The following is a 21,967-nucleotide window of genomic DNA, read 5'->3' on the forward strand; positions in this document are numbered from 1 at the left end:
GACTGTAACTAGTGATGTTTGTACAACCAAAGACTCTATTTTGTGGTTTAAGAAGAATAAAATTGACTACGTTTTACATCTTGTCTGTCTTACTCTGTCCACCTGCTGGCACACGAATGCACCCCTCTGTCCCTCCCAATCTGGGGGCAGCGGGTGCAGGGACTCTGAGGACTCCAGGTGGCTCACCCAGACTGGGCTGCCCCCCAGTAGGAGGGGGGCTGGGGGACTGCCTTCACCACCCCCAAGGCCCGCTCCCCTGCGTGGTACGCACACACAGAGGAGGCGCACTGCACGCACACGTCGCCTGGGGTCGGGCCCTTTATTGGGGCGGGTTGCTAGAGGCCCCCGCCCGGCAGCTGCACGCGCACAGGCAGGAGGACCTGCAGCTGCTCGGCCGGGGGCCACCGAACCTTGGTGACGAAGAAGAGGCGGAAGTGCTGCAGGCGCGCCTCCTGGAACTGGTTGGGGCCGTACTCCGGCCCATCGGTCGGCCGCAGCAGCGACAGGTACCTCTCCTGCTCCAGCAGCCCGCGGCCCAGCAGCTCCTGCGCCAGGCCTGGCTGCACTGCCTCCAGCTGCTGCTGCACGGCCGGGAACAGATCCATCTCGCGCAGGTCAAACACCAGCGGCTTCCCGAACCTGCGGGGACGGCGTAGGCTGTGGCAGTGAGGGCTGGGGCGGGAGTGGGTGTGGCGTCCGGGTGCCTGCCCTCCGCCCACCTCACCTGAGCGCCCCCAGCAGCGCCAGCCGGATCCTCTCCGGCCTCAGGTGGTCGGGGTTCACGGCGTCCACGTAGTTGGTGTCCTGGTAGCGCAGGAATGTGGCCGCCTGGCCCGAAGGGTCGATGACAAGAGGCCACCTGGGGGCGGCCTCCAGGTCACTGCCATCTGCTAGAACCCCCAGCCCACCCCTGGCCTGCCGGGACCACTGACCTGCCATCTGCGCGGATGCGGTCACCCACGTCCTTCATCAGCACGTCGTGGAGCTCGCTGACCTGGCACTTTAGCCCGGGCACCTCCTCCTCCACTGTGGGGGTGTAAATGTGGGGCCGATGGGAGGGGCGGCCCAGATACCCACCGGGGGCCCTCCCGCCTCCAGCCCCAGCCCCACCCACCCTCCTCGGTCTGCTCCCGAAGCTCCAGCCTGGCCAGGGCCAGCGCCTCCTCCGCCTTCTGGGCCTCCTGCTGGAGCCTGTCCACTTGCTCCTCTGCATCCTTGATGGCCTGGAGGGGGGCCCCACGCTCTGCTCAGGGCAAGGCTGGACACCAACACCTACCTGCCGTGCACAGCTGGGACCCCTAAGGAAGAGGGGGCGCCCCGCCCCAAGAGGTGGCTGCTGGAAGCTGACAGCCCAGGGAGGGGGCTCCCCAGGTCCAAAGGGGAGAAGCAAACCTGCAGCGTGAGCTCAGCCAGGCCTGCGCCCCTCCGCTCGCACTTGTCGTGCTCCAGGATCCTCCGGTTGAGCTCGCAGTAGGCCTGCTGCAGCTGTGGGGAAGGGGGCAAGCTGGCCTCCAGACCAGGTTGGGGGTCCGCAGGGCGCCTCCGCGCTCCCAGCTCTCTGCCCGCCCGCCCTCCCCTCCGGGGGCGGGCGGCTCACATGTTGGTGACATTGCTGCTGCTCCTTGGCCAGCTGCTGTACTTTGAGGTTCATGCTGCGGTGGAGGGGGGCGGTCAGAGCAGCCCCGGGCCAGCCCCCCGCCTCCCACGCGCCGCACCGTTGGGCCTCCGCCTCCTTGTGCCGCGCCGCCTCCTGGGCCCGGCGCTCCTGCTCCGCCTCCATGTTCCGGAGCATGGCGTCTGTGAGGCTCAGGTCCCACGACTGCAGCACGCTGACCACCGTGTCCAGCGAGGCCACCTAGCGACAGAAGCCACTGGTCAAGAGCTCGGGCCGCCTGTTCTTCACCTGGGGAGGTGCTACAGTCCCACTTCAGACAGGATACCCCAGGGCAGAAAGGCGGCCCTGACGGTGGGCCAGGGAGGTGCCCGGAGCCTTGATCATCATGATCAGCACCCGTGAAGCCGGGCACTGGAGGGTCCCCACGGCCTCCCTCCCGAAACCTCAGGCTCCGCATCCCCCCACCTGCCCTCCTCCTCCACACCCCACCCACCAGCCCCCACTGCAGGGTCCCTGGCTGCAGCCTTTGCTGTCCCCTCGCAGACCTCCATCTGTAGGACACAGCCCTTGTCCGCACCCATCCCAGGCCCCTCCGCTCCTGCTCCGGAGTGAGGAACAGCAGAAGGAGGTGGGCTTCTCAGCATGGGGCACAGGGGCCTGGCAGCGTTTCATTTCTGGACTCAGGAGGTTAATCCGGGTTTAATCGAGCCACACAACCTTAATTTGTACAATGTTCAGTATGTGGTTTGTATTCAAAAAGAAAGTTCAAAGATGTGCAAAATCAGGGATGAGAGAAATGGACAGATGGAGCAGATGAGTAAGTTAATGAATTAAATGATAAAAGAATGAAGGATTCTTGGGTTAATTGAATGAATGGATGAAATAATGAATTGATACATAAAAATTAATAGATGAAGGGATTTAATGGATGAATAATTTAGATAAGAAGGTGGTTGAACAAATGGATAGATGAATCCAATCCAATCATTCAACACAACTTGTGAATGCCTTTCATGTGACAACCAAAAGCACAGTCCCTGCTTTCTCAACATTTCCTCTCAAGTACGGGATATGCCTGCTGGCCCAGCGGCTAAGACTCGGTGCTCTCATTGCAGGATGAATCCCTGGTCAGAGAACTAGATCCCACACGCCACAACTAAACCATGGTGCAGCCTAATAAAAATTTTTAAAGAGAATTAAAAAAAATTTTTCCCTCAAAATTTACTTCTCTCAAGTAAACAGCATGAGTGGGTGTGTGAACGGATGGATGGATAGCTGTGTAAACTGATAGTAGTTAAATACATGAATAAATGAGGATGGCTTACCGTGGTAGGAAGGGTGAAACAGATACAGTAGCGAGTATTCAGGCCAGCAAGTTTATTAATAAATGACTCATAAGTTAATGAGAAAAGGTGTGAATTGATGAAAGAGTAAATCCACTTCAGGGAAAAAAGATTGGGTTGAGTGGATGAATTTATGAAAACAAGGACAGATGGACAGATGAGGGATGAAGGGATGGCGGGCAGAGGCACAGCTACTGGCTGAGGTCACTCAGTTCCACAGCATCACTGGCGGCTTCCCTCGTGGCTCAGTCGGTAAAGAGTCCGCCTGCAGTGCGGGACACCCAGGTTCAATCCCTGGGTTCAGAAGATCCCCTGGAGAAGGAAATGGCAACCCACTCCAGTATTCTTGCCTGGAAAATCCCATGGACAGAGGAACCTGGCGGGCTACAGTCCACAGGCTCACGAGTCGAGCACAACTTAGCGACTAAACCACCACATCACTGACTTCTCTACTTGATTCACCGGTTGCTGAGGTAGGGATGTGGAAATCTGCTACTGTGATTGTGGATTTAGTTCTTGTACTTCTCTGTTTTTGCTTCATGTACAGCTGCAAAAAACATTCAGGATTCTTTTGTCCTCTTGATGAATCCTTTGTCCTTATGAAATGATTCTTTTCTCCTCAGTAATATTTTCTGTTCTTAAGTCTACTTTTTCTGATGTTAATATATTCATTTCAGCTTTCTTATATTTAGTGTTATCCCAGCACATTTGTCCTGTCCTTTTAATTTTCTATTTGTGTCTTTAAAGTTTGTTTCTTATGGCAGAATACTGTTGAATTTTCAAGAAACATGTTCTCATTGGGCTGTACCGGGCCGTTAGCCTGGCACGGAGCCCTCTGTTGCGGTGCGGCCGTCTCCGGCTGTGGCTCACAGGCGCTGAAGCAGGGTTGGCAGCTGCGGTGCCCGACTGAGCTGCTCCTCTGCATGTGGGGTCTTGGCTCCCTGACGAGGGATCAAACCTGCGTCCCCTGCATTGGAAGGTGGCTTCTCGACCACTGGACCACCAGCAAGTCGCTATAGTTGGATTTTTTTTTAATTCAAAAGACAATCTGCCTTTTAATTGGGGTCTTTTGACCTTCTACACTTAATGAAGCTATTGATATGGTTGAGTTTTAAATTACCCTTTGTTATTGTTTTCTCCTGGTTCTAGTATGATCTTCCTTTTCCTCTTTTTTTACACTATAACTCTATTGATATTTAGTAGTTGCTTTAGGGCTTCCAGCATACGTATACCTCTAACTTATGACAGACTGCTTTTAAATGATATTGTACCACTTCACATACAAAAACCTCCCACAGTACGTTTCATTTCCCCTTGCCAACCTTTATCTTTGTGTCACACAGTTGAAGCAAACAACTATACTTTGTGCAATTTTCAGTATGTGTACCTCCATGTGTTACAAAACCACAGGACATGTGCCATTATTTTTTGTTTCAACTACCTTCTCAGTAAGTTTAAACAATAAGGCAATATCTCATATATTTACCTACGTAGTTACCCTTTCTAGTGTTCCTCACTCTTTTGAGTGGATCCGTATTTCCATTTGGCATCCCTTCTATTGGTACATCTTCCTTTAATGTTTCTTATAGTGTGAGTCCACTGGTGATTGAGTCTTCCAGCTTTTGCGTGTCTGCAAAGGTATGTCTTTACTTTGCCTTCAGTTATGAAACATATTTACACTGAGCATAGCATTCAAGGTTGACAAGATTTGTTTCCTTCTTCAGTACCATTAAAGACGCTGCCCCACTCTCTCCTCACTTCCACTCTTTCCAACAAGAAGTCTGCCATAATTCTTGTTTTCCTGTCTATGTCTTTTTTCCTCTGGCTGCTTATAAGATTTCTCTTTAGCACTGGCCTTGAGAAATTTTATCACATTGTGCCTTAGCCTGATTTTTCTCCCTGTTTCTAGTTTATTGAGATTTGAGGAATACGGTTTATACCTTTCATCAAATTTGGAAACCCTAAGGTTATTATTTCTTCAAGTGTGTATGTTTTTCTTCTCTCCTTTGGAGACTCTAATTACATGCACAGTAGGCCTCCTGAACTGCCCCACAGCTGGTGGATGCTCATCACTTGGAAGAATTGCTCTCTTCTGTTTGTACTTGTAGCAGTTTCTCTCTTGTGAGCCTCAAATTCACCAACTTTTAGCTCTGTTCTAAGTGGACATTAATCTCACCTATAGCTTTTTGTTTCTCATCGCAGACACTGTCTTTTTTACCTCTAGAATTTAAGCTTTTTATGTCTTCCATTCTCTATTCAATTTTTGAGCATCTGGAACAGTTACAATGGCTTTCACTTTCACAAGTCTTTTACCCTAACTGTGACTCCACGTCAGTTCATTTGTCTTCACTGGTCGAGTTTTCTCATGGTCATATTTTTCTGCACCTTTGTATGCCCGGTAATCTTTCATTGGTGCCAGATAATGTGCATTTTGTCTTGTTAGGAGCTGGATATTTTGTATCTCCATACACGTTCTTGAATTTTGGCATACAGTTAAATTACCTGGGAAGTTTTATCCTTTGGGTCTTGCCTTAAGATTGGCGAGGCTGTACCAGAGCCGCATTGATCCTCACTACTGAGGCAAGGTCCTTCCAAGTACCCCACCCAGTGCTGCAAGGGCTGTGAGCGCGCCTGCCCAGGCTGGTGGCGACAGGCTCGGCACTCCCTCCTCCCATCCTGACAGGTGCTCCGTCCCCAGCCTCGAGGCATTTCCTCACAAGCAGGAGACACTTCGTATTCCCTGGATCCCCAAAGGCGCCCTCCACACCTCTGGAACTCTCTCTATTAAGACTTTTATTGGAGCACAGTTGATTTACAGTGCTGTGCTAGTTTCAGGTATACAGCTAAAGCAGATCAGTTACGTCCATACATACAGCCGCTGGATTGCATGACTTACCATTGAGTTTTGAGAGCTGTCTAAATATTGTAAATACGGGTCCTTGGTCAGACCTGTGGTCTGCAAGGATTTTTCTCCTCTGTGGCTTGTCTTTTCATCCACTTAACAGGGGCTTCAGCAGAGCAAAAGTTTTACATTTTGATGAAGCTCAATTTCTTGGGGTATTTTTCTTTTATAGACTGACTGTGCTTTTTGTCTAAGAAATCTTTCCCAAAGATTTTCTCTTGTGCGCCTCTATACGTTTTAGAGTTTACGTTTTGCATTTAAATCCATAATCCACTTTGAGTTAGTCTTTTTATAGGGTGCAAGGTTTAGTTCGAGGTTCATTCCTTCGCCTGTGGACATCCAATTGCTCCAGCACCACCTCTTAAAGAGACTGTCCCTGTTCCCCCCACAGCCAGAGGGCTCCTGCTCCCCCCTGCCCAACTGCGTGCTGTTCCTCTCAGTGCCCCCTGCACCCCTCCCCCGAACTCAGGCACCAGTGGGTTCCACGTCCTCCTCAACACCCCTCAGCCTGCACACTTCTCCAGCCCTCAGCCCCGGGCCCACCAGGGCACCAGCATCTGACGGGTGGGCCTCCCTCTGCGCTCCTCACTCCAGCCACCCTGAGGCTGTGGCCAGGCCCTTCCGTCCTCCTGGCCTCACTACTGTTCCTTCATCTAGAGTGGAAGCAGTAGTTTGAAGCCAAAGGCTCTGCTGGTCTTTTAAAACCTGTTCTGTTGCTTATCAAAGAAGAGCAGAGAAGAGCAGAGGAAAGTACAAAGGGCAACCCTGGAGCAGGACTGGGGGCGGGGCTTGTGACTCGGGGGCGGGGCAAGGCTTGAGACTCAACTCAGACTCACTTAAAGAAGGTGGTGGCACTGGCTGACCCGTTTTCACAGCTGTTCCCAGAGGTCCTGGGCCACCTATCTGACCAGGCCTCCAGGGCCCGGGAGAAATCCAGGCCCCCTCGGTCTCCAGCCGAGGGCCTGGGAAAAGGCCCATTGGTGCTGTGTCCAGATGCCAGGGAGTAGCTGCCAGGCCGAGGCACCTGGGGAAGGGGCTTAGGGATCAATTTTCTCAGAAACGGGGAAATTCTGAGGGTGAGAGTCCAGATGGGCAGGCCGAATGCTGCCCTCAACCCCTGGGCCCCCGCGCTGCCCCCAGGAGCCTTGCTGTTTCCCCACCTTCCTTGGAAACAGTACTTCTAAGGTGGACTGAGGGTCCAGGGAGAAGAGAAGAACCCTGGCCAGAGGAGGCCCACGGAAGCCAGGAGCTGTGGTCTTGATGGCGCGTTCCCGGGAAGGCTCACAGCGAGGACTTCCGTAGGGAGAGAGCCTGCTTGGTCCAGGAAGGTCAGGACCCAGCCTGGAGAGCCACCAGGCTCCTGACAGCTTTGGGAGAGGGGGAGCGAGCGTCCCGCGGGGGTTCTGCCCTCCTTCGCGCACCTGCTCGGGGGTGCTCCCGTCCTCCGCATATACCCGGGGGTCAGCTCCGAGCTTCAGAAGCACCTCCACGGCTTCCAGGTGGCCCCCAAAGGCCGCTCGGTAGAGCGGGGTCCGGCCGAAGGCGCCCTGTGGGACACACTGGCTGAGCAGGGCCCGCCATGGCGAGGCGCGACCGCCAGCCCTCGCGGGCCCCGGTGCCCACCTTGCTGTTGGGACTGGCGCCCTGCTCGGCCAGCAGCTGAATGGCCAGGGACTGCCCGCCCGCCGCCGCCTCGGACAGTGGCGTGTTCCCGCCGCTGTCCTCAAAGTCCACCAGGGCCAAGCGCCGCTGCAGCCGCCGCGCCATTCCCGCCGCGTCGCAACCCACGCCCTCACGGGTCAGCAGCTCGTCCACCTGCGCCAGGCGGGGGTCAGCGGCGCCCCAAGCTCAGGACCCTCCGCCCCGCCGCCCCGCCGCCCACCTCCCGCAGGACCGCCTGGATCTCGCCCAGGTTCCCGTCGAAGGCCGCCTCCAGCACGCGCGCCCCGCGCAGCCGCTCCTCTTGCCGCCGCCGCTCGGCCGCAGCCGCTTCTTCCTGCCGCCGCCGGGCCGCCTCCTGCTCGCGCCGAACCTGGGCCACGAAGGCCTGCGGGAGATCCAGTCGGGTTACAGCTCAGCCCTGCATCCCACCCCGCACTAGCCCTACAGTGTCCGCCCCTGGCCCTGTGTCCCTGCCTCCGGCCCTACGTCCCCGCCCCCAGACCTACAGTTCCTGCCCCCGGCCCTGTGTTCCCGCCCCTAGCCCTACAGTTCCCGCCCCCGGCCCTGTGTCCGCGCCCCCAGCCCCACCTGACCTCACCTCCCTCTGCAGCTTCTCCATCAGCTCCTGGTAGTCCTGGTGCTCCTGCTGACGGCGGGCCAGCTCCTTTCTCGCCAGGAGTTTCCGGAAGGCACACTGGATGATGGTGGCTGCTCGGTCCTCGGCGGTTGGCCCTGCTAGTGGGGAGAGGGTTTATGGATCCCAGGATTCCTCTCCACGCTGCGATCCTTGCGGCTGTGGGGCCAACACTAGGTGTGCCAGAGCTCCAGGTTAACAAGGCGAGTGGAGTAGGCGAAATCCCTCCCGACCAGACCAAAGGATCAAAAATGTTCTAAAATACACAAACACGACCAAACCAGAGTAATCCAGCGGCAGAGAGCAAATGAGGCTGAGCCAGATCTCTGGCACCAAGCCTGCCCTTCCCCATCCCAGACAGCTGCGACCCTGCAAACACCCTCTGAGCCCGCAGCTTGGGAAGACATGTGGAGATGGTGGTGGGAAACCCAAGCAAGACCAAGAAGCCACTGTTGATCCTCAAAGACGCCCTCCCTCTGAAAGCCAGAAGGACCCCCTCCAAATTCAGGCAGCCGTACCCAGAGCCAGGGCCGACAGGGCTGAAGTGGGTGATCTCAAACACAAGTGCACTGGAGCTCGGAAGAGGGAGCCCCTGGGAGCTGTGATCCGTTGGCCCTGCACTCAGCCTGGAGCTCGGCAGCACACTCGGCCACAGCGGAGCATCCCAGCGCTAGAACTAGAAGAGGCATTCACACCCACCTGCCACTCTCTGACCCTGTGATGTGTGACCGCCTACCTCTCTGCGCCTCAGGACCCCTTTCTCTAAATGGGGTCATGGCAGTCACACTGCACAGGGCTTTGCAACAGTCCAGTAACAGAACCGGCGAGTCCTGAGCGTAACTGCTCAACCTGTGTTCTTGGTTGAGCAAGAACTAAGAGTCAGAGCAGAGGAGCGACAGACTCAGCTGCCAAGCTCAGCGTGAAGGAAAGGGCAGGGAGAAGGTGCACACGTGCCCCAGACGATGCGGCATTCAGGAGGCTGGGGGAAAACAAGCAGAAGAGCCCGCTCTCCACAGGCACCGCAAGCTGGGGAGGAGCTTAATAAAAACAGAAATTCAAGGGATCAAAGACAAGAGGAAAAAAAACAGAACGAGGAGGCAGATAATAGAGTCATCACAGAAAAGATGGAAGACAATTCTCAGTTCTTCTTCTTTTTTTTTAATTCTCAGTTCTGCAGGCCAACAACTACAGCAAGAGCAGCCAGAAACGAAGCCCGCATGGTGCAGAGTGGGGCACGCAGGTGAGGGCACACAGTGAGGACAATGAATTAGTGTCTCTGGAATGTGGAGTCTAGTGATGGGGAAAGTATTTAGAGACAAAACACACAAACATTTCTGAAATGAATCTTAAGACAAAAAGGACAAAGACTACACCAGGGAGCAGAACAGCTGGCATCGGATATGTCCTATTTAAGTTGCTGGCCCTTCAGGAAAACGTTATTCGAGCACCCAAGTAGGAAATAAATCCAACTATGCTCTCCTGGGACATTTTATAGCGACATCAAATGTAGAAGTCAGCAAATGAGCACAGCCAAATAAATATTTTTAAAATAAAATTTAAAAACTAAAAAAAAAAAAAAATATATTATTCCTGACTGCACTCTGACAGGTACCAGAAGGTGCCAGGAAACAGACCCTAGCGACACAAGCACGCAGTATACTTGGTCGTGTTTCTGTCCTTGACCTGGCACCCAGCTCCCTAGCCGTGGGAGAGACATGAGATGCCAGTAACCCGGGTGAGAAGCGCAGGAATCACAGTGAGTCAAATTCGCACCTGCGGCTGAAAGGGAAGCCTGCGTCCCTTCAGGACACGGCCCAAGACCCACCTCGGTGTGCACAGATCTGCCTCCCAGCCTCCCAGAGGCCCCGGTCCACTGACTAGGGTGACCAGGCTCTGGAGGAAGGACAGCAGGCAGACACTGGGGACTAAGCTCTGGTTCTGAACCAGTTTCTAGGGCCCCCAAACACTGCCGTGTCCACTGGTCAAAGTGGGGCTTATCACGCCCAGGAGACACTGGCTGAGCTGTGCCTGCATTCCTGACTCAGAGACCACGAGCTGAGACACGGCCGCTCCCAAGGCTGAAGGACCTGCCGGCAGGCAGAGCGGACGGCCGCCCGCACTGCGCGGAGGGAGCACACAGGCGTGCGGGGCGGCGTGTGCGGAGGCCACAGCCCCGGGCCTGGACGCCCAGTGGCGCGGGCCCCGCCGCCGCTCCGTTTATCTCGCCAGCAGGGGGCGCGGGAGGCGGCGGCAGCGCAGCGCCGCCCGCCTGCCTGCTCGACGCCCCTTTGCTCTGGCGCTGCCCTGCAGCGGCCACACCTGCCGGCTCCCGCAGCCGGCCACGCGCGCCAGGACGCCTCCTTCCGCCTTGCCCGCGGAGAGCGGTCTTTCTGAATCACGATAACCTCGCCCGAAGACCCCTTTGCTACACCCAGGCCAGTAAGGAGCGTCAGGGGCTGAGCAGATGAAGCAGGGACGTGCAGGTGGGCTCCAGGAAGAGGCCCACGGCGGCCCAACAATGCTTGTTTAAGCCTCCCCCTTTGAGGCCCCCTGGGAGGGTTCAGAGGACAGCCCTGCATCAAACAGTGAGAAACACCCGTGACCTCACCATCGGCAGGCTGGGCTGGGAGGCCAGTGGGCTGTCCTCAGGTCAGTGGGAGATGGGAGCCCAGAACGGAAGAGGCTGAGCAGCAGCAGTGAGCTGCGGGGCCAGGATGCTATAGACATAGGCAGCGGTCAGGGGGACAGTCAGGACGCAGAGACCCCAGGGCGAGAGGCAGGGCAGGCTCCGTCCACCCGAAATCTGACATCAGCCACCAGTCTTTCACCCAGTTTCCAGACAAAAGTCAAGGTCAAAGACTCACAGCTGCCATGAGAGAATGCCAGATGCCCTTGGTGGAGGCCCTGCAAAGCCTCTCCAAGTGCTCTCCCCAGGCTGGCATTCCCTTGCCCGCCCCGGAGGAGTTGGTGGCCTCTGTCAGGGTCAATGGTGCCCTGGAGAAACGAGAATAGAGACTCTTGGAGGCCTACAGACATGATATCTGAACTGACACTGCTGCCTGGAGGGCTGGGGGTGCACTGTCACATCATCATGGTCCTGTTTTCAGAGTGAAGGCTGAGGGACAGGCGGCGCTGTGGCCCCAGTCCATTCCCAGGTCCATCTGGGACAGGGACACTTGGCTGCTGGCAGAATGCTCACACTGGCTTCTTGACCAGCAGAGCTGTTACCATAGCAAGAGCCAGAGGGGAGCTCGAGAAACTCCCCATTCCCACCAGGACCATGAACAAAATACAATTTCCTGGAGGAACTGAAGAGACTAATACCAGCACCAAAGACATGAGAGACCCCTATAAATACAGTCAGCTGACCTTTGACAAAGGGGCAAAGGCAATGGGTGAAGCCAAGGTGGTCTCTTTAATAGATGTTGCTGGAACACCTGGACATCCATGCGCAAGAAAGTGAATATGGACACAGATCTTACACCCTTCATGGAAATCAACTCAAGATGGATCACAGACCTGAATATGAAACAAAACTGGAGCATTCCCTGGTTGCCTAGTGGTTAGGATTCTGGGCTTTCACTGACGCAACCCGGGTTCAATCCTGGGTTGGGTTACTGAGATCCCATATGTCTTACAGTCAAACCAAACAAACGAAAAACCCCACAAAACTGATTTCTAGAAGGTAACAGAGGAGAAAACCCAGATGACCTTGCAATGACTTTTTAGGTACAACACCAGAAGCACAATTAATGAAACAACTGATAAGCTGGACTTCACTAAAATGAAAATTTTCTTCTCTACTAAACACAGTCTGGGAGAAATGTTTGCAAAAGACATATCTGATAAAGGACTGTAATCTGAAATATACAAAGAACTCTTAAGACCTAACAGTAAGAAAACAACCTGATTTTAAAATGGGCCAAAGAGCTGAACAGACACCTCAGCAAAGAACCTATACTGTTGGCACAGAAAGCACATGAAAGATGCTCCACATCACCTGTCAGCAGGAAATGCAAAGTAAAACAAGAGTGAGATACCTCTGCAGGCCTGTTAGAAGAGCCAGAAGGCGGACACTCTGACACCAGGTGCTGGCGAGGGTGCGGAGCAAGGGAACCTGCTGTCAGTGCTGGTGGGCGCGCAGGATGCTGCAGCTGCTTTGGAAGACAGTTAGGCAGTTTCTTATAAAACTGCTGCTGCTGCTAAGTCACTTCAGTCGTGTCCGACTCTGTGCGACCCCATAAACGACAGCCCACCAGGCTCCCCAGTCCCTGGGATTCTCCAGGCAAGAACACTGGAGTGGGTTGCCATTTTCTTCTCCAATGCATGAAAGTGAAAGTGAAAGTGAAGTCGCTCACACGTGTCCGACTCTTCAAGACCCCATGGACTGCAGCCCACCAGGCTCCTCCATCCATGGGATTTTCCAGGCAAGAGTACTGGAGTGGGGTGCCATTAAAAGTACTCTAATAATTAAATAACTGTGCTCCCTGCTATTTACCGAAAGGAATTGAAATCTTATGCTCACATCAAATCCTGCACGTGGATGTTTACAGCAGATTTATTATAATTGCTAAAACGTAGACGCAACCATGATGTCCTTCAGTAGGTGAGTGGGTAAATAAACTGTGGTTCATCCAGACAATGGAGCCCTAAAAGGAAGTGAGCTCTCAAGACACAGAAAAACACAAGAGGTGCCTCCCTGCGGACTGAGCGACTAAGCGCAGTGGGTGGAGAGCTGCAGCCCCTCTACCCGCAGGAACGCTGTCAGGAACGCCGTCGTGCGGCACAGAGGAGTGCGGCCGGATGTGCTCCCTTCTGTCCTGAAGAACCGCTGTGCGCCTGACGCCGCAAGTCCTGGAGTGAGGACCCCGGTTCCTTCACTCAGTAATATGCACTTATGGAGGAACCTTAAATGCATATTCATACTGTTCATGGGGTTTTTAAGGCAAGAATACTGAAGTGGTTTGCCATTCCCTTCTCCAGTGGACCAGGTTTTGGTAGAACTCTCCGCCATGACCCGTCTGTCTTGGTTAGACAAGGCTGTGGTCCATGTAATCAGATTGATAAGAGGCTTATGGAAGCTTCCTGATGGGAGAGACTGACTGAAGGGGAATCTGGGTCTTGTTCTGATGGGTGGGGCCATGCTCAGTAAATCTTTAATCCAATTTCCTGTTGATGGGCGAGGCTGTGTTCCTTCCCTGTTATTTGACCTGAGGCCAAACTATGGTGGAGGTAATGAAGATAATGGCATAAGAAAAAGTTGGCTCAAAACTCAACATTCAGAAAACCAAGATCATGGCATCTGGTCTCATCACCTCCTGGCAAATAGATGGGGAAACAATGGAAACAGTGACAGAGTTTATTTTGGGGGGCTCCAAAATCACTGCAGATGGTGACTGCAGGCATGAAATTAAAAGACACTTGCTCCTTGGAAGGAAAGTTATGACCAACCTAGATAGCATATTCAAAAGCAGAGACATTACTTTGCCAACAAAGGTCCGTCTAGTCAAAGCTATGGGTTTTCCAGTAGTCATGTATGGATGTGAGAGTTGGACTATAAAGAAAGCTGAGCGCCAAAGAATTGATGCATTTGAACTCTGGTTTTGAAGAAGACTCTTGAGAGTCCCTTGGACTGCAAGGAGATCCAACCAGTCCATCCTAAAGGAAATCAATCCTGAGTATTCACTGGAAGAACTGATGCTGAAGCTGAAACTCCAATATTTTGGCCACCTCATGTGAAGAACTGACTCATGTGAAAAGACCCTGATGCTGGGAAAGATTGAAGGTGGGAGGAGAAGGGGACGACAGAGGATGAGATGGTTGGATGGCATCACCGACTCAATGGACATCAGTTTGGGTAAACTCCAGGAGTTGGTGATGGACAGGGAGGCCTGGCGTGCTGCAGTCCATGGGGTCGTAAAGAGTCGGACACCCCTGAGCAACTGAACTGAACTGAACTTAAATGCATATTACTCAGTGAAAAAAACAATCCGAGAAGGCTATGATACTGTATGATTCCAACGTCCTGGAAAAGGGAAAACTATGGAGACAATAACAAGACTGGTGGTGGCGAGGGATGGAAGAGGGTGTGAGCAACAGACAGAACACGGGGGAATTCTGGGGCAGTGAAAATCCTCCGTGTGATGGCACAATGATGTGTATATGTCATTAACATTTGTCCAAACCCACAGGATATACAACACTGAAAGTAGACCCTAATGTGAACCATGGTGTGTCCGTGAGGCTCGTCAGCTGTCAGCAGTGTGAGTGGGGGTGCTGATAATGGGAGAGGCCGTGCATGTGTGGTGGGCTGGGCGTCTATGGGAATCTCCTGCTTTCCCCTCAATGCTGCTCTCAAAGAATAAAGCCTAAATTAAAAACCCAGAGACCTGAGGAAATCAGGTGTGGTGGTGCCCATCACATCTCCGCTAAATTCACCTGTCCGGCCTCTGCAAGAAACAATGGAGGGAGAAGATGGATGAAGGCAACGTGTACAGACGGCGGGCCAAGCAGGGCCACCCTGGGCCTCCGGCACGTGGCGTGTGGCGGCGTCTGGCCCGTGGTGCCCTCCCATCCACGCCAAGCAGCAGGCCCTCTCTGCCCTGTCTCAGGACCACGTTATTCTCGGTGGGCAAGATGGCAGCCCCTGCCGACGCCCCTGTCTTGTTCCCGGGAGTCTGTGAACATGCTGTGTTACATGGCAAAGGCCATCAAGACTGGAGGCAGAACTAGGGCCGCTGTCAGCCGACCTGAAGACAGGAAGCCAGCTGGGGTCATCGGAGTAGGCTTAGGAGAAGACGCAGAGGAGCTGGGACTTCGGAAGAGGCTGCTGATTCTGGACAGGGAGGGAGCAGCCCTGAGCCAAGGAATGCGGGCGCCTGCAGGAGCTCAAGAGGACAAAGGACAGATCCTCCTTTAGAGCCTGCAGGAAGCACCTTGAGTTTAGTCCAATGAGGCCCAGGTCAGCCTTCTCACCCACACAACTGCAAAACAGTAAATCTGTGCTGTTGAGACACTAAAAGTGCATTAACTGTTGTTACAGTAGCTACAGGGAACTAGCACAGAAACCCACGTCATCCCGACAACTCACGGATCCAGGCAGATCCAGAGGATGGGAGACTAACCCACACTAATGAGGAGTTTAGAGCTTGCAGATCTGGGACGTGCCAGGATACCTTAAAGGTAAGAGCTAAGCTGTTATGCCTCGGACCTCCTTCCGTCAAGAGGCCCAGAGCTTGGCAGGCCTCTCAGGACTTCAGTGCAGCTGGTGCCTCTGGGAATAGCATCCCACCCGTGTCCTGGGAGGCCCAGGAGGCTAACAGTCAAGCCCAGGGGTTCTGGTGGAGGTGTGTGCTGCCAGGCTGGCTGGCCGGCAGGTCTGACGAGCTGAAGGTGTATACTCGTGGGGAGGAGGAGGCCGGGGGGACCCAGTGGGAGAGCCGCAGCACAGACTTCAGGCTCCAGAGCAAGGCTGTGCCTCCCCTGAGAACATGGTTCTGGATCTGGATAACAGCTCTGGGATGGGGAGGGCCCTGGTGGAGCCTGGAGTCCAGCCAGGGCTCCAGAGGACAAGCAGCCTGAGTCCCCACCCTGAGCCGGGGTCCTAGCTCTGGGACTTGTGGCGCTGGGCACACACAGTGGTCCTTCACGACAGAAAGGAACACATCCCGACGCACTCCTCTCTGCCGCGCAACATCGCTCCTGGAGGTGGACAGGGGACTCTGGCTCGATCCACAGAGCTCAGTCCACACGGAGGCGCCCCTCAGACTGCCCACTGCCACCTCACAGCTCCTCTCGGGAGGTCCCAGCGGAGGAGAGAATCTCCCAGGGGTACCTGGTTCATGGCGGGGAGAGCGGCCTGCGGTGTGCAGGTAGACGGCTCCAGGACAACGGGAAGGGCTTAGCCAGCATCGGGAGCCTGAAGTGAACAAGTCTGGAATGACGGCGGGCAGGCCTGAGAAAGGCGTGCGGGCCGACAGGCAGCACGAGCCCCTCTCGTCAAGGCCGATCTAGGCCGGCTACCGACCTGTCGAGTAACTGTCATGACATCAACTCATGCACTCAAGCTGACAATTTGGACAGATTGTCAGAAACGTGGGTGGTGAGAGGAGGCCAGATCCTCTCTGGGGCAGGGGGGCTTCTTGGAACAGACCAGAGTGTGAATACGCTGGAAGGGTACCCACTGCAGGGAGCCGAGGCTCCCAGACACATGAGCATGGCCGCAGGAGAAGGTAGGGGTTGGGGGTGCGTGCACTTCTGGCCGCCCAGCCCTGAGCGAAGCAGTCCTGCTGACACCTCCACCGTGAGGGGACCCGGATTGTACAGGCTGAAGTCTAGGCTCTGCAGTTGCGTCTGTCCTCTGGGTCGAGGCCACACCTGCAGACCAGTAACACGTCCGTGGTCCTGGCACCCACCCTGCCTGAGTGGGGGACCCGCCTCCTGCAGAAAGAGGCAAAGCAACGGCAGGTCTTGTGTTACTCCAGGTCCACAGACAAGGGTGGACCGACCTGTTGAAGGCTCGAGACCCTGACCTTGTGAGGCTGGTTTCTGTTCTGGAAAATTCAGTAGGAGCCCACTTCCCACTACAGAAACCCACAAGGAGGGGGCAGACACCGGTCCCTACAGGGCCTGACAACGGGAGCAGGACCTAAGGGCAGACTGGGCTTCTCACCAGGCGCCTGGATCTTGAGAAAGTGACATCAGGACACAACCCCTGGCGACAGCCCTTGGCGGAGCAGCAGGGAGAGCACAGGGGCAGCACCACCCGGGCAGGGCTCCCGGGGCCCAGCCTGCCTGTCCTCCACTGCCTCTCATTTCTGACGCTCTCCAGGCCCCCATCTGCTGGTACTGGACATTCTCCCAATACATAGGTTGGGCATTAAAACTTATATAAAACCAACAGTCAGGATTCTGCAAGCCTTCTGGGGTCCGGCCCTGTCCTCAGGACAAGGTCAGGCTCCTCACCCTGGCCCTTTCGGGGTCCGGGGGGAAACCAAGGTGACTGACAGTGCTGGGAGTCTATCTGGGGGTGAGGCCAGAGCCACCTGGGGAGGACCACACTTGCAGGAGAGACTGGCTGCTGGTGGCCAAAACACGGAGGGGAATGGAGGGGCCAGTTCAGAGCCAGAGTCAGCTGGTGGGGCGAGGGGGGGATGTGGGGGCACGGAGCTGGCAGCGGGCAGCAGCGTGAACACAGGCTCACCAGGGAGCAGAGCCAGACGGCAGACACGCGAGGGCCTTAACGGTGTGAAACCTGGAAGTGCCGCAGAGATTGAGGACACCCGGGGGGTAGGTGCGCCTGAATGCGGGTCTGGGCCACAGGAGGGAACTTTTCCTAGAGATTCTGCTCTGGAGGCCGCTGCCAAGAGACCATGACTCAGGCCTGGGACTGAGAGCGCACACCCCGACCCCAGGGACGCTCTGCCAGGGCGGAGGGGGTCCCGCTGGAGTTGCAGGCCTACGGGAGAGGGGCCCCGCGAGGCCGCTCCGCAGGCGCGCTCCAGCACACGCGTTCGTGGGGAGTGTACACACGGAGACGGTGCAGTGTCCAGCCCCCGGCCCGAGAGCGCACTGGGGAGCGTGGGTTCTCACCTGCAGGGGCCTCCGGGCGCTCCGGGGTCGCGCGCCCCATGGCCTGCGGGCCGGTCTCCCTCTTCGGCTGGCGGCTCTCTCCGGGTTTCCCTAGGGGAGGGGGCGGTCAGTGGGGTAGGAGTGGGCGCGAGCTCGGCCCCGGAAGAGCTGCCGCCCGCAGCCTCCTTGCGAGGCGACCAGGGCCGAGCCACGGCCGCAAGGGGGCGCCGGCGAGCAGGCCCGCCCGTACGTGGGCCGAGCTCCAGGCCCGGAGCCCAGGTGTGGCGAAGCCGCCGCAGGACTCGCCGCTCGCTCTACCCCACCCCTAACACTGCACCCGCCCGGTGCCACTTCCCGTGCCCCGACGCTACTCCCGCTCTGTGCCTCCGTCTACCTACCGCGAGGCTCTGGGGCAAGGGCTGAGCGAGAGGGGTGCAGCGGGCGGGGCTGGGCCGGGCCAACCAGTTCAGCCAGTGTGACGGAGCCGGCTGGGATGGGGCCCTGGGCGTGGGTGTGAGTCAGCGGCCCCCGGGCTGGGGAAATGACGGGGAGGAGCCGTGCGTGGGGCCCCCTCGCACCAGGAAGCGGGGGGGACGCCGCCAGGCAGGCTGGCCCTGCGCGCCTCCCCCACAGCCATCCCCAGGGATCCAAAGGCTGGCCCCTGTGGGCAGAACCGCCGAACCCCCAATCAGGACGTCCTCAAGAGCCCTGGCTCAGCTCAGGACAGGCCGGCCTCTTCCTTACTGCCCCATGTCAGTCCACTAAATGCCATCTGGGCCTTCCAACGTCCAGCCTCTTCCACCAAGTCCCTGGCACCCACCCTGCCCGCCCCCACCCCCAGCCCCTGGACCCCAGCGGAAGTCTCCCCCAGAGGGGGCAGTGGGTCCATCAACTGCACAGAACGCCACCCCACCCCACCCCAGCCCCGCAGCTCCCCCCACCCGCCAGGTGGTTTTCTCCAGCCATACTGGCTGTGGGCTGGGGCCAGGGGCTCCTGTGGCAGTTGGGTTAGAGCAGTCTGTAACCAGTGAGCACCCTGCCTGGATGGTTGGTGCAGCCTGGGACACGGCTCCAAGCCCCGTGGGCTGCAGCTGGAGTTTCCCGGGAGCAGGGGAGGACGGGGTGGGACGGGGTGGGGGGGCACCGGTGCCCGCCCAGGGCAGGACCAGACGCGTCCCGAAACACAGCCCGCAGTCTGGCTGCCGAGTCGCCTCCTCCGGTTTCTCTCAGTCTCCCTCCCAGTCTGGCCGAAGAGGCCTGTGCCCCAGCAGCCCTGCGCCGTGTCAGCGCGTTAGTCAGCCTCGCGCCGGGTGAGCCACCGCGCCGCCAAGTCCCTATAAACTCCCTGGCGTGGCCCAGCCCGCGGAGTGGGTCTGTGAGGTCCACAGACAGAGCCCGGGCCAGCGCCTCAGCCAGGGTGCCAGCCCAGGGGAAGGGCAGACACGAGGGGCCGCAGGAGCGGAGGGCCCACTGTGGCCTCTCTGGGGAGCCCCCTGGGCCTGCCTGACCGAGGCCGGCCAGCAGATGAGCCGGGGCCCCCGAGGAGCAGACACCTGGTAAAACAGGCACCAGATCGGGGGCATGTCTGGCAAACGAAGTAGAGCTCGCAAACCCCGGCCCAGGAGGGCGGGCAGGGCACAGAAGGCCACGGGGCAGCAGGGCCCTGAGGCCAGGCCCCCGCCCCCCGCCCCAGGGTGCCTGGGGGACGAGGCGGGGGTGGCCCCCGCAGGGCACGTGACCAGCAGCAAGCTGGCTCCCCGGGGGCACCCCAAGGTGGCCAGACCAGAGCAGCCACAGGAAGCCGAGAGGCCGGAGCAGGCCGCTGCCGTGGGGTCCGAGCTGGTGCTTGTGCCCGCTGCGGACATGGAGGGCTACGGGGTGGGCGGCCTGGTGCCAGGCCTGGGCCCGGAGCTGCTGAGGCTCCACGAGGTCGAGCTGTGCCTGGCCCAGGAGCAGCTGCTGCTGGAGGACCGGCGTCGGCAGGCCCAGCTGCACATGCGGCTGTGGCAGGAGGAGCAGCTCTGGCTGCAGCAGCTCCAGGAGCAGCAGGCCTGGGTGCGCATGGAGGGGCTGGAGCTAGCCCTGGCCTTGGAGCAGCTCCGCAGCGAGGGCCTTGAGGCGCTGCAGACCCAAGACCCGGTAAGGCCTGGAGGGGACTGGGGTGGAGGAGGCTGACCATCTCAGGGGTATGGCGACCATGGCAACAACCCGCGGCACATCTGTGGCCCAAAGTGAGGCTGGTGCCCACTGCACGGGGCACTGCAAGGACCACTCGACAGGAAGCCCTCCCGGGCTGGCCCGATGCTAGAAGGCAGAGGGAGCCCAGGAGGGGGCTGTTCAGGGAAACTGAGGCAGAGGTGTCTCTGCAGAGCACCCAGGCATCCTGGCCAGGTGGGCCGGGGCAGGAACTGTCCAGCACAGCGTTTGGGACATGTGGGGTGAGGGCCAGGTCCCGAGCCCAGTTGGACAGTCAGCAGGCAGGACCAGCATCCCCTCCCCCGCCCGACACAGCTTCCTGGCCACCTGCCCAGCCTACTGTTTATTGCAGAGCCTGTTCCCAGGGCTTGAGATGAGATGGCGGAAGCCACCTGAGCCATCATCCTCATTCCAGGAGCGCTGCCGCCTCAGACGCAGCTGGGGCTATTTTGGGGAGCTAGGGTCTAACCCAGCTTGGCGTGGAAGAGTGGGCACCACCATCCCGCCAGGTCTGGGGATCTGGGAGGCCTCTGAGGTCCAGGCCCGCTCAGGCAGGGGGGCTGAAGCTGGGGAACAGGGTAGGTATCCCCTACCGAGCATAGACCCCAGTACAGGAGTGTGTACAGGGAGGACCCCTAGCCACAGCCTAGAAGGTGTTGGCAGCTTAGCAAAGAACTCACACGAGTGCTGTGACAGAAAAAATGGGACTCAGAGAAGAGCGACCGTGGGTCAGGGTGGACATGGGAGGAGATGCACTTCCTCCTAGCCCATGGAGGGACTGAGCCAAGGGCAAGCTGTCACCTTTCAGCCTGGAAGTGGCTAAAGACAGCATGGCCTGAGGGAGCAGCAGACAAGGAACAGCACAGCATGGCCTCGGTGGTGCAGAGGGCCAGAGGGGACCGCGCACTGTCTCAGAGTCCCCATCGTGGGTTCAAGCCCTGATGTTTCAGAACCTATATTCAGTCCCCACAGGCCTGCTGCCTGTCTCCACATGCCCTAAAGTTATGCTCTGAACACCGCCCTCGGGACCCAAGCCCAGGGCTACAGTCCCAGGGTCCGAATCCTGAAGGGACACCTGAGCTCTGACCCCTCTGTCTCAGGGAAGGGTCTCCCTGGGCTGCTGCACGGCAGGTGTCACAAGTCAGAGTCCGAGCCAGGCTGGAGGTCAGAGGGCTCACACTCACCCGCAGGGGCCCGTGGCTTGGCTCTGGGGAAGGACTTCCCTGGTGCAGCTCTGGGTCCCCCCTTCTTACTGCTCATTCTCCTGGGTGAGGGGAAGGTCGGAGGGTGTGCTCAGAGTGGCAGAGGCAGTGGGGACAGTATCACATGGACCTGCAGGAACAGACAGCAGGTGCCAAACTGGGGAACACAGGATCACCCCCAAACGCAGCATCCTGCCGGCTTCCTTGCCCGCCCGCCTGCCCCTGGTTCTTGGCGTGTGCATGCCCAGTAGCTTGGGTGGGAACACTTGGCAAGAACATCTGGCCACAGCTTGTCCCCCTTGCCCTCACGTCCCTGTCCCCTCAGCCTGGCTCACCCATCCTTACCCCAGGATTGATGTCTGGTACCCATCTCCTGGCTGCAGACCACTAGGCTGAGCCAGCTTCGTCTTAAACAGCAGCCTGAGCCGACCTGGCCTTGCAGAAGCCTCTGTGCCCCTGCTGCCCCCAGCCCTCCCCCCACACCCCACCCCTCTCTTGTCTTGGCCTTGGCAGGAGGTTTTGTCGGGGCCCGGGAGCAACACCCCTCTCCCTGGCCCACTCGGCTGACCCCCAGATTCATTTCCCCAGGGGGGCCTCCCCTGCCCCAGGCTGTGTTGGTGCCCCCCTCCCCCGCAGCACTGCTGCCTAGGTGCTGCCTGAGCGCACACCTGTGTTCCCACCGTGGATGTCACTGAGAGTTTGGGGAAGGAGCAAATGCAACTGGGAATGACCCTGAAAGTTGGGACAAGGTGACCGGAGACTGGCTGAAATGGATGGGCACTATGGCGGGGGAGGGACAGAGCTTGAGGTGGGAGGGCAGCGGCAGGTGCTGCCATGGGCTTG

The 21,967-nt window shown here is 57.5% G+C and overlaps 1 protein-coding gene across 1 annotated transcript; it reads right to left on the minus strand.

The window, feature by feature from the left end:
- Positions 1–15: 15 nt before the first annotated feature.
- On the minus strand, positions 16–18,692 carry IQANK1 (IQ motif and ankyrin repeat containing 1). The gene is made up of 14 exons (XM_055546873.1): positions 18,668–18,692; positions 18,305–18,387; positions 18,125–18,227; positions 17,748–17,837; positions 8,121–8,254; positions 7,743–7,907; positions 7,484–7,675; positions 7,282–7,407; positions 1,598–1,855; positions 1,393–1,485; positions 1,115–1,223; positions 933–1,026; positions 725–859; positions 16–639 (listed from the first exon to the last, which is right to left on the minus strand). Exons 1-14 carry the CDS (start codon positions 18,690–18,692, stop codon positions 336–338), a joined length of 1,911 nt encoding a protein of 636 aa, XP_055402848.1. The 3' UTR covers positions 16–335.
- Positions 18,693–21,967: the final 3,275 nt, after the last annotated feature.

The sequence above is a fragment of the Bubalus kerabau genome, chromosome 14, assembly GCF_029407905.1.
Source record: "Bubalus kerabau isolate K-KA32 ecotype Philippines breed swamp buffalo chromosome 14, PCC_UOA_SB_1v2, whole genome shotgun sequence".
Classification (NCBI taxonomy): domain Eukaryota; kingdom Metazoa; phylum Chordata; class Mammalia; order Artiodactyla; family Bovidae; genus Bubalus; species Bubalus kerabau.

Coding starts and splice junctions, on each gene's coding strand:
- IQANK1 (XM_055546873.1), bottom strand. CDS start 18,692: ATGGCTGGAGAAAACCACCTGGCGG. Junction 18,388..18,667: donor TGGAGAAAACCACCTGGCGG/GTGGGGGGAGCT, acceptor TTCTGCCCACAG/GGGCCAGCCTTTGGATCCCT. Junction 8,255..17,747: donor GCGCCCGGAGGCCCCTGCAG/GTGAGAACCCAC, acceptor CCCCACTAGCAG/GGCCAACCGCCGAGGACCGA.